The 12,561-nt window shown below is 44.4% G+C and overlaps 1 protein-coding gene across 2 annotated transcripts in view; it reads right to left on the minus strand.

Annotated features, from left to right (window-relative positions):
* SORL1 (sortilin related receptor 1) overlaps nt 1-12,561 on the minus strand; it is a 134,918-nt gene that overhangs the window by 63,913 nt on the left and 58,444 nt on the right. For both annotated transcript variants that reach the window (XR_012234008.1, XM_073584849.1), the window contains exons 7-13: nt 1,750-1,851; nt 1,456-1,622; nt 1,037-1,229; nt 831-945; nt 610-683; nt 444-532; nt 181-359 (exon numbers count right to left, since the gene is read on the minus strand). Coding sequence is in view for 1 of the 2 variants with exons in the window: in XM_073584849.1 (XP_073440950.1) it covers nt 181-359; nt 444-532; nt 610-683; nt 831-945; nt 1,037-1,229; nt 1,456-1,622; nt 1,750-1,851 (919 nt within the window). In the remaining variant the exon portion in view is untranslated. The remainder of the gene's footprint in view (nt 1-180; nt 360-443; nt 533-609; nt 684-830; nt 946-1,036; nt 1,230-1,455; nt 1,623-1,749; nt 1,852-12,561) is intronic.

Genomic DNA, 12,561 nt, shown 5'->3' on the forward strand with positions numbered 1-12,561 from the left:
TCACCCTGTTCTCAGGATCAGTGTTTGGACCCCAGCAAATCACAAAGTATTTTCCCATCTCATATCCATAGTGATAAGTTTGGCAATATATCCCCTTAATAGAGGCCAACAGCTCAGTGGAAAACTCAGGACCTTATACAAAGAACGAAAATCCATCGCTCTGCAGACAGCGGTCCTCACCAAGAACATCGCTGGCGTTGACCTGTAAAATCACCCAGCTGTGCCCCTTATGGACATAGGAGCCAAAGATGGTGAACACGGTGCTCTTCTCCCCCGGCTCCGTCAGTAATCCATACACAACCAGCGAGATGTCAGAAAAGTTAAAGGTTTTAAAGGTTTCCCCTTCATTTGTACTGTACCTGAAAAATCAAGAGAGAAAAGGAAAAATCAACGCTACAAAAAACCTTTTACGTGAACGATGGACCCCACGAATCATCTCGTACTTTAACTGGTTGGTTTCTACTCCTTGTGCAATCGCCACCAACACACCGCCGTGGTCGCCCCAAGTGCAAAAATGTGATCCTAGGAGAGACTGCAAAAATGTGACATAATGAGGAATAAGCAGCGAGGAAGGAGAGAGAGAAGGAGAAAACCAGGAGATGACATTACCTCTCTCCACCTCACCCCGGCAGTGCTGGACACGTACAGGTTAATTTTACGGATTGAATCTTTGCCCACTGAACCTAAAAAGACAAGAACAATGAACAATTATGTGTAATGCGCAAAAAAACCCCAAAAAACACAGATTAATTATTTTAGTAACTCAACAAAATAAAAAAATTAAAAAAGGCTGTAAAATCTCTGATCACTAAAGCCTGTAACGCTCTTACCCGTGGCCGCTATTAACCCTGGCGCTGACTCCTTGGAGACGATGGGCATGACCCGTCCTTGCGCGGTCACCTGACTGAGCGGCTGCGCCAGGTGTAGATGACATTCCTTGGAGTTCTGCAATAGGAGCGAGTCTGAAACACTTGTGTATCGGTGCAGGGCGGAGGACACAATGTATATAATGACCTGATACACTGTGACAACTCACCATGCAGCGAGCAGTGTCCCCAAAACCACTATACCCCGGGGCCAGCAGATACTCCCATGTCCCTCCTTTGTCAAAAGTAATGACAGAGGCCACATTCTCCTTGGACAGAGGCCCCGTGAGGGTGTTGGCAATATACACTCCCCTCACGCCTTTCACACGGTGAATGTCGGCAAACGGTTCGTTCTCCAGAAACCTATAGACAAAGTTACAATCAGCAGCATGAGTAACTCTGTGCCACTGCAACAAAACCTCAGCTCTGTGAATGGTAGTACTAGTTAACTACAAGATGTAAACAAAAGCAAGTGGAGGTTTGAGTAGGTCGAGACATTAGCTCTACTTCATTGACTGCTTAAGGTGAAGGGTAGATCGTAGCGGGGCCGAGCGGCTCGCATGGTCCTTGGGATCGAATGTCCCGGTACCTAATCAGCGTTTCCTTCCCGGCTCCAGGATTAAAATACAAGATGTTCTCCAGGGACATGGAGAAGCGCAGACCCTCCACCTCCGATATGTACAGGTTCGTTACATTGTTGCTTTGCTTGACACATGCAAACACCTGATCCTCGGAGACGTCAGTGATGTAGTATTCCTGCACAGGAAAGAGGAACATACTTTCCTTTTATATTGTTATATTTCTGGAACATCAAATGACAGATTATAAAGGAATTTTATGGAATATCCCATAAGTGTAAAACCCGGACACATGGGAGACTTACTGTGATCGGATGCCTGGTTATAAACTGCGCAGATTGCATTGGTTTGCGGTTGTAAGAGACCCACAGCTGCACCGAGGACTGATCCCGACTGCCCAACAAGTGCTGAAAGAAGACAAGAGCATCCTAAATCCACTGAAAAGGACGGGAAATGTGGAGAAAAGACTGAACGTAACCAAGAAGATACCTCCCGTATTATAGAGAGAGAAAGAGATGATAGAGAGACAGAGACGATAACTGTGAGGAAGTAAAGCACCTCGGGTATTAAGCTGGAGTCACACATAGCGACTTACCAGCGATCCCGACAACGATATCAACGTGTCAGGATCGCTGGTAAGTTGCTATGTGATCGCTGGTGAGCTGTCACACAGACAGCTTCACCAGCGATCAGCACGCCGATGCCGAGATGAGGAGCGAGCCTGGGAGCAGCGGACAAGTGTGCCTGCTGTTCCAGTCCTCAACCAGCAGAGGGCGCGCCTGCATCCCTGGCCTCTCCTGGCAGCGTCCTGCTGCCTCCTGGTCCCCAGCGTGCGGCGGCAAACTTAAGGTACACACTCCGCGGCTCCTGGTCCCCAGCGTGAGGCGGCGGCGGCACCTGTAACTCGCTGGTAACTAGCGTACACATCGGGTATCCGAGGGACGCGCGTCCCTTGGATACCCGATGTGTACGCTAGTTACCAGCTGATCGCTGGTCTCCCGCCTGTCACACGCAGCTATACGTGCTGGCCAATGGGAGATCAGCGACGAAAAAAATGTCCAGAGGTTTCTTGCAGCGATCAGCGATACCGGCAGGGGGGCCGGTCGCTGAGCGCTGTCACACACAGCGATCTCGCTGGTGAGATCGCTGTTGTGTCACAAAACTTGTGATTCAGCAGCGATCTCGCTAGCGAGATCGCTATGTGTGACGGGGCCCTTAGGTTAAGTTCACATTGAGCGTTTTTGCAGCACATTTTTTTGTGCTTTTTATGAAAATTATCAGCTGCGTTTTACAGTACCAGCAAAGTCTTTGAAATTTCCGAAATCTCATTCATCTGACTACAAATAACCACTCTCACCCGATATTTCAGGCAATTTCCTTGGCCTGGTGTAAAATCTCTAGATTAGATGGCCGTAGCCAAAAAATGTCCACGCTGTATAGACTACCTTTAACCCATGTCTATACATTCTTGGGAAAAACTACACCCCCTCACTGGGCTGACTTCAAAATAAATACAATAGGTGACATCTTCAATGGCCCCAACTACTTGAGTTTCAGTTTAATAAAGAATAACTTCAAAGTGCCTTCTTCTTTCTTCCATGAATATTTGTTACTAAGAGAACATATCAAATTATTCTTAAGTAATTAACCTAGATTTACAGAGGCGTCTCTAAAAATTTTGGTTAACCTGCATCACCAAATCTTCTGGGGACATAAATTTATTTATGATTGTTTCAACAAAGACTTGTCTCTTACAAAAAGCGCCCATATGCTCACTTGGGAGAAATCTCTCAACCTCACTACCTCTGCAGATGAATGGGAGGAAACATTTTCATTATCCAACCGGTCTACAATATCTATGCCTCTCCTGGAATCACACTTCAAGGTATACACCAGATGGTACTATACACCATCTAGACTAGCTCACATAGATGTCTCCAACTCCCCACTTTGTTGGAGAAAATGCGGCTGTAAGGGGGATTTATTACACATTTTCTGGAGCTGCCCTACTGTTGTTACCTTTTGGTCAGGAATTTCCTCTATAATCACCAAACTCTCTGGTTCACCATTTACCTTCACACCACAATTAGCCCTGCTCTCTCTGAATACCTCTGCCTTAGATAATTCTCTTCAACGAATTGTTATACATATTTGCATGGTCGCCAAAAATGCCATCGCCTTTCACTGGAAAAGTCATACTTTACCTGATGTTGACTTCATTGTCAAACTAATTACACAACACAGAGACCTCGAACTTAAGTTCGCTCTGTCCAACAATAGTTTCGGCCAATTCTACAGAAAGTGGCACAAATGGGATCAATCTTTCCCTCCATCACTTACCTGATTAGCATTTATATTTAATTATTCTTGGCCTCTGTATTATCTTATATTGGTCTTTATAATGTTAAGGTCAAAGTCATGTTCTATCATAGCACTGTTTGCTTCTACTCTGTATACCATAGTTTGTTGTTTACAATGCTATTTTTTCAAGGGCTGCGTCCCTTGCTTTACTTGGGTCAAATTGTTGCTGCTTTGCAAATTTATGTTTGTTGTTATGTTTACTGCCCTACCCTTACATCAGCTCCCCCCCCCCATCCCCTCCACTCCCCCCCCCCTCTATACCCTTGTTAAAAATAAAAATATTGGAAAAGGGAAATCTCATTCATACAGCTTGTTTTTTTGTCATCAGGATTTTGAGCTTTGCGTGCTTTTTTGTACAATGGAGCATGTCACTGCTTTCAGCATTTGTTCAGTATTTTTCACCCATTGAAATAAATGGACGGTGAAAAAATGCTGAAAAAAACACAGTTATCCGCATCAGCATGCAAGGAGATCAGGCGAAGCCAGCAAATTAAAGGAATTTACCAGAACTGATTCCTCTGATAGTGCACTGTCCCTCAGAAATAATCCCTCACAGGCTCAGCGTAAAAACCGTCCCTCTGAGGGTGAGGAGGGAGGTGAACAGGAAGAATTGACTCTTAAACAGGCATCCGAACAGTTAATGCAGGCCATATCCTTAACCAGAACATCCCTGACTGGAAAAATAAAGGATGTGCACACGGAGGTGGAGTGTCTTCGGCAGGACATGCAGACCATGAAGGGGGCGCATTACAGAAGTTGAAACACGAGTGTCTCATATAGAAGGTACTAGGCCCCCTCCTCTTCTCCTTGTACACTGCCCCTATTGGTCAAACAATCAGTAGATTTGGTTTCCAGTACCATCTCTATGCTGATGACACCCAATTATACACTTCTTCTCCTGACATCACGCCAGCCTTTTTAGAAAGCACCGGCGATTGCCTAAACGCTGTGTCTAACATCATGTCCTCACTATATCTGAAACTGAACCTGTCTAAGACTGAACTCCTGGTGTTTCCTCCCGCTACTAATGTACCTATACCCGACATTGCCATTTCTGTGTGTGGCTCCACTATTACTCCCCAGCAACATGCCCGCTGTCTTGGGGTCATACTTGATTCTGAGCTCTCCTATGCCCCCACATTCGATCACTGGCTCGCTCTTGTCATCTCCACCTCAAAAACATTTCTAGAATTCGACCTTTTCTTACCTTTGACTCCGCAAAAACTCTTACTGTTTCTCTTATTCATTCTCATCTCGACTATTGTAACTCCCTTCTAATCGGTCTCCCTCTTACCAAACTCTCCCCTCTCCAATCTGTCTTGAATGCTGCAGCCAGGATCATATTCCTCACCGATCGTTACACCGATGCCTCTACCTTGTGCCAGTCAGTTAGCTCAGGGCTCTGGAGATTTCTGGCAGGTCCCGTACGCTATAAAAAGTGCGCATGACCGCTATGCCATGCGCTGGTATTTTCATACTGCTGCTGTATGTATGGTGACGGATGCTTGGACTGGTGACTGACTTATTAAGAAACCTCTTCCCTCTGATAATACGATTGTGTGAGTGACTGGGCAGCCGCCAGTAGCAGCGCCAGCGCGCTCCAGCTATTCCTGTCTCAGCAGCCAGCGTCCTGCATCGCGCCAGCGTTATCGCGGTGTCTCCGCTGAGGCTCCGTTCACACCGCGCTGCAATTGCAGTTCCTCAAGCGTTTGCAGTTGCGACGTCTCGCACCTCTTTTCACGGTAGGTCTTGTCGGAGTAGTTCTGACATTTAAGGCTGCTCCAGTGACCCTTTATTACCGTGTCGCTGTTGTTCTGTGGCTTAAACAGACACAGCGTTTTTGTGTACTTTAACCCCTTCATGACCCAGCCTATTTTGACCTTAATGACCAGGCCATTTTTTGCAATTCTGACCAGTGTCCCTTTATGAGGTAATAACTCAGGAACGCTTCAACGGATCCTAGCGATTCTGAGATTGTTTTTTCGTGACATATTGGGCTTCATGTTAGTGTTAAATTTAGGTTGATAATTTTTGCGTTTATTTGTCAAAAAATCAGAAATTTGGTGAAAATGTAGAAAATTTTGCAATTTTCAAATTTTTATTCTGTTAAACCAGAGGGTTATGTGACACAAAATAGTTAATAAATAACATTTCCCATATGTCTACTTTACATCAGCACAATTTTGGAAACAAAATATTTTTTTGTTAGGAAGTTATAAGGGTTAAAAGTTGACCAGCGATTTCTCATTTTTACAATAAAATTTACAAAACCATTTTTTTTTTAGGGACCACCTCACATTTGAAGTCACTTTGAGGGGTCTATATGGCAGAAAATACCCAAAAGTTACACCATTCTAAAAACTGCACCCCTCAAGCTACTCAAAACTACATTCAAGAAGATTATTAACCCTTCAGGTGTTTCACAGGAACTAAAGCAATGTGGAAAGAAAAAATGGACATTTTAATTTTTCCAACAAAAATTTTCTTTTAGCATCAATTTTTTCATTTTCACATGGGAAACAGGATAAAATGGATCCTAAAATTTGTTGGGCAATTTCTCCTGAGTACAACGATACCTCATATGTGGTCATAAACCACTGTTTGGGCGCACGGCACGGCTCAGAAGGGAAGGAGCGCCATTTGACTTTTTGAATGGAAAATATGCTGGAATATTTAGCGGTTGCCATGTCGTGTTTGGAGAGCCCCTGTGTGCATAAACATTGGAGCTCCTCCACAAGTGACCCCATTTTGGAAACTAGACCCCCCAAGGAACTTATCTAGATGCATAGTGATCACTTTGAACCCCCAGGTACTTCACAAATTGATCTGTAAAAAAAAAAAAAATACTTTTTTTTCACAAAAATTTTCTTTTAGCCTCAGTTTTTTCATTTTCACATGGGCAACAGGATAAAATGGATCCTAAAATTTGTTGAGCAATTTCTCCTGAGTGCACAGATACCTCATATGTGGTCATAAACCAGTGTTTGGGTGCACGGCATGGCCCGGAAGGCAAGGAGCACCATTTGACTTTTTGAATGGAAAATTAGCTCCAATCGTTATCGGACACCATGTCGCATTTGGAGAGCCCCTGTGCACATAAACATTGGAGCTCCCCCACAAGTGACCCCATTTTGGAAACTAGACCTCCTAAGGAACTTATCTAGATGTGTAGGGAGCACTTTGAACCCCCAAGTGCTTCACAAAAGTTTATAACACAGAGCAGTGAAAATAAAAAATAATTTTTTTTCCTCAAAAATGATATTTAGCACACTATTTTTAATTTTCACAAGGCTAACAGGAAAAATTGGACCACAAATCTTGTTGTCCAGTTTGTCCTGAGTACGCTGGTACCCCATATGTGGGGGGGAACCACTGTTTGGGCACACGGCAGGGCTCAGAAGGGAAGGAGCGCCATTTGACTTTTTGAAATGCAAATTACTTCCAATCGTTAGCGGACACCATGTCGTGTTTGGAGAGCCCCTGTGTGCCTAAACATTGGAGCTCCCCCACAAATGACCCCATTTTGGAAACTAGACCCCCTAAGGAACTTATCTAGATGTGTAGTGAGCACCTTGAACCCTCAAGTGCTTCACAAAAGTTTATGACGCAGAGCCGTGAAAATAAAAAAAAATATTTTTCCCTCAAAATATTATTTTTTAGTGCGCAATTTTTTATTTTCACAAGGGTACCAGGATAAATTAGACCCCAAAATTTATTGTCCAGTTTGTCCTGAGTACGCTGGTACCCCACATGTGGGGGGGAACCACTGTTTGGGCACACGTCGGGGCTCGGAAGGGAAGTAGTGACATTATGAAATGCTGACTTTGATGGAATGGTCTGCGGGCATCATGTTACATTTGCAGAGCCCCTGATGTACCTAAACTGTGGAACCCCCCCACAAGTGACCCCATTTTGGAGACTAGACCCCCCCAAAGAACTTATCTAGATGTGTGGTGAGCACCTTGAACCCCCAAGCGCTTCACAGAAGTTTATAACGCAGAGCCGTGAAAATAAAAAATATTTTTTTTTCCACAAAAAAAAAATGATTTTTAGCCAGCAATTTTTTTTTCACAGGGGTAGCAGGATAAATTGGCCCCAAAAGTTGTTGTCCAGTTTGTCCTGAGTACGCTGATACCTCATATGTGGGTGGGGACCACTGTTTGGGTACACGTCGGGGCTCGGAAGGGAAGTAGTGACATTATGAAATGCTGACTTTGATGGAATGGTCTGCGGGCATCATGTTACATTTGCAGAACCCCTGATGTACCTAAACTGTGGAACCCCCCCACAAGTGACCCCATTTTGGAAACTAGACCCCCTAAGGAACTTATCTAGATGTGTGGTGAGCACCTTGAACCCCCAAGTGCTTCACAGAATTTATAACGCAGAGACGTGAAAAAAAATATTTTTTTTTCCCTCAAAAAAATGATTTTTAGCCAGCAATTTTTTTTTTCACAAGGGTAGCAGGATAAATTGGACCCCAAAAGTTGTTGTACAGTTTGTCCTGAGTTTGTCCTTTTTAACCCTAACCCGATTTTCAACCCTAACCCTCTTTTCAACCCTAACCCTAATGGAAAAATAAAAATATTTTCTTTATTTTATTAGTGCTGCCTACCTATGGGGGTGATAATCGGGGGGGTTTATTTACTTTTTCTTTCATTTTGATCACTGTGAGAGTGATCAAAATGAAAGAATGGAATCTGCAGCCGGCAGACTCGGGCGGGCGCACTGCGCATGCGCCCGCCATTTTCAAAGATGGCGGCGCCCATCATCCGGACCCGAGGGACACCGGGAGAGACGGGGGGACTCAGGAGGTACCGGGGGGGTGAGGGGGGGATTGGAGGCTGGCGGGGAGCAGAGGGAATGGGAGGGGGGCAGATGATGACAGCGGCGGCAGATCGCCGCTGTCATTCAGTTGCGGGGGGGGGGCGATCGCCGGTGGGGGGGGGGTGGAATCAGTGTCTCCAGCCATGTCCAATGCTACAGCAGCGTCGGACATGGCTGGATTGTAATATTTCATCAATTTTCATTGATGAAATATTACTATCGCTCTGATTGGCTGTTTCACTTTTAACAGCCAATCAGAGCGATCGTAGCCACGTGGGGGCGAAGCCACGCCCCCTGTGGTGAATTACACAGCCCCCTGTATCTGCGGGTCGGGTGACCTTTCAGTGACCCCGGTCACCCGACCCGCAGGGGGGCTTTGAAGTCATGACGCCACATAGGCGTCACTGGTCAGATTTGAACCAGGTTTCATGATGCCTATGTGGCGTCATTGGTCGTGAAGGGGTTAAGGTTGCGGCTCTGTGTCCTTAACAGAGCTTGCTTCAGTGCACTCTGGGTGCAGTTAACCCCATGCACTTTATTGCCATAGTGCTCTGCCTCTCTAGCAGCGGTCATATCACCTGCCGCACGGTGGACCCCGAGTGGCGAAGGCACTTTAATTATTTATTTTTTTTAGTGCCTTCCACCACTCCTAACACTGATGACCTGAGGTTAGCATCCTCAATAATCAGAACCTCCCACTCCGGTCTCCAAGACTATACACGTGCTGCGCCAATACTTTGGAATGCACTTCCCAGGTCAATAAGATTAGTCCCCAATCCCTACAATTTTAAGCGTGCCCTGAAAACGCATTTATTCAGACTGCCCTACCGCCTCAACACATTAACCTAATCTATCCCTGCGTGGCACAGCCAAAAGTTTTACCATAACCAGGTTCCCCGCATCATGTTCCCACATGCTTTATGCATCCATTAGCCCTCTGTGTCTGTACGGTTACACACTTAACATTATGGCTGGTCCATACAATCAGGGCAACTGTTACCACCCACCTTTCGTGTCTACCTCTTTCCTCATAGATTGTAAGCTTGCGAGCAGGGCCCTCATTCCTCTAGGTATCTGTTATGATCTATGTGATTACTGTTATGCTCTAATGTCTATCGTCTGTACAAATCCCCTCTGAAATGTAAAGTGCTGCAGAATATGTCGGTGCTATAGAAATAAAATTTATTATTATTATTAAGACACTATTGCGCCTATGGAAGCCAAGTTGACAAAAGCAGCTGGCTCCATAAACGCCTGGAAACAAAAAGCAGACGATCTAGAAAGACTACGTCAGAACAATATCCGAATCATTGGTCTGCCGAAGCGCTCAGAAGGTTAGCAACCTGAGCAATTTTTAGAAGGCTGGCTTGAAGCTTCTCTGGGGGATGAATTCTCTCCTATGTTCTCCATGGAAAGGGCTCACAGGGTCCCTACAAAACCTCTTCCCCCGGGTGCTCCACCTAGACCCTTCCTGGCACGTCTCCTCAATTGCAAGGACAGGGATACTATTCTATGTTTGGCACGGCAAAAAAGCCCTATTAAGTTTAACAATGCTACAATCTCAATTTTTCCGGATTTCTCTATGGAACTCCAGAAACAGCGGGCACACTTCATGGACATTAACACCTTTACCCCCAAGGGTGGTTTGCATGTTAATGACCCGGCCAATTTTTACAATTCTGACCACTGTCCCTTTATGAGGTAATAACTCTGGAACGTTTCCATGGATCCTGGTGATTCTGACATTGTTTTCTCGTGACATATTGTACTTCATGTTAGTGGTAAAATTTCATTCATATAACTTGCGTTTATTTGTGAAAAAAATGGAAATTTGGCAAAAATTTTGAAAATTTCACAATTTTCCAACTTTGAATTTTTATGCCCTTAAATCACAGAGATACGGCACACAAAAAACTTAATAAGTAACAGTTCAGACATGTTTAAATTCAAAAGGAAGCAAGCGGGCGCCATCACAAGAATTTAAGTCAAATATATAATCACTGGGGGATCACTTGCATGACATAAACAGGAATCAAATTAAAGAAAAAAAGACCATGCAATAGAATAGGACCACCACACAGAGACCAATAAGTACAAAATATAAATATATTTTATTATTCACAAGCCAGAAATCAACACACATTTAAAAACGTTTAAAAGACCCAACTAGGATCATTCATGAACTCTCCAGCAAATGACAAAATATCATGCTCAATATTCAATAATGTAACACCTGACCACTAATGCTAAGTATTACACAAAGAAGGATATCTCCAAGTAAATGTAGCGAACATGGAGCCAAACAATCAGATACTGTGGGAGAATAAAGTCCCTGTTTTATAAAGACATAGGTGCAGGGATTTAACACTGACAAACACCATATGAATTGTTCATAGAGCCCAAAGGGCAAGGAGACAGCTAAACATAATACATGCACAAAATCCAAAAACGGAAATTTAGACAAGCTGAATACGTCACCCCATATAAGTGTAGGCAGGAGAAACAGTCAGTTACCCCGTCATCTAAATAGCAGCAGTGTGGTCAGAATAATAAGGTTGAAGGGGAGGCCCAGGTAGCAGCCTTACAAATTTGATCAATCGATACCTCTGCCTTTTCCGCCCAGGAGGTTGCCACGGCTCTGGTGGAATGAGCCTTGATGCCGTCAGGAATCGGAACACCACTTACTGAGTAGGCTATACTAATGGCCTCCCTAATCCATCTGGCAATAGTCCCTTTTCATACTCCATAGCCCTTTCTGGCACCCTGAAAGGCTACAAATAGGGACTGGGACCTCCTCCACTGGCTAGTGACAGTTATATATTCTACCAGGGCTCTCTTAACGTCCAAATTGTGGAATTTTTCCTCCCCTGGATTTTTTTGATTTTCGCAAAAGGATGGAAGGACAATCTCCTGACTTCGATGAAAATCTGATACTACCTTAGGTAGATAAGCAGGGTCTGTTTTTAATACCACCCTGTCCTGAAAAATTTGTGTATAGAGTGGATTTACTGAGAGAGCCTGCAAGTCACTTACTCTACGGGCCGATGTAAGGGCCACTAAAATAATCGTTTTTAGGGTAAGATATTTTATGGGCAGTTGTTGAATAGGCTCATATGGTTCTTTTGTAAGGGCCTCTAGTACCAGGTTTAGATCCCAAGGGGCTATTCTAGGTATTGGGATAGGTCTAGACCTATGGCAGGATTTAATAAATCTAGCTACCCATCTGTTTGCTGTCAAATTGCAGTTATAAAGCGCGCCCAGTGCGGATACTTGAACTTTCAGAGTATTTACCACTAGCCCCACCTGTAATCCTGATTGTAAAAACTCCAAGATGGCGCTAATTGGGGGCTCTTGCGCTAATGGCTTACCTAGGAACTGCAGGAATTTATTCCATGTTCTGCCGTAGATATTAGTCATCACCGTCTCAACTGTACCGTAGAGTGGTCTTCTGAGCTGCCCACTATTAGGAAATCGTCCAGATAGGGTATTATGATTTTGTCGTGAATTCGGAGGAAGGCTGTCATTTCCGCTACGACTTTGGTAAAAACTCTCGGGGCTATGGATATGCCAAATGGAAGGGCTCTGAATTGAAAATGCCTGAGAATGCCCTGGATATAGAGAGCCACTCTTAAATATTTTTGATAATCTGGGTGGATGAGGATGTGATAGTATGCATCCTTTAAATCGACTACGGCCATAAAATAATCGTGATGCAGCAGTTTTATGGCTGTAGCTACCGATTCCATCTTGAAGGTCTGATTTTTTATCCACTGATTGAGGCCTCTGAGGTTTATGCTTGTTCTGAACCACTGGTCTGGTTTTTTTTATCAGGAAGAGGGGCGAGTAGAACCATGTTCCCTCCTGTATGCTCGGGACTTCGGAAAGAACCTGCTTGTCTAGCAGGGTCAGGATTTCTGATTCTAAGGCCA

The sequence above is a fragment of the Dendrobates tinctorius genome, unplaced genomic scaffold, assembly GCF_039654945.1.
Source record: "Dendrobates tinctorius isolate UK_male_01 unplaced genomic scaffold, ASM3965494v1 ptg000086l, whole genome shotgun sequence".
Taxonomy (NCBI): domain Eukaryota; kingdom Metazoa; phylum Chordata; class Amphibia; order Anura; family Dendrobatidae; genus Dendrobates; species Dendrobates tinctorius.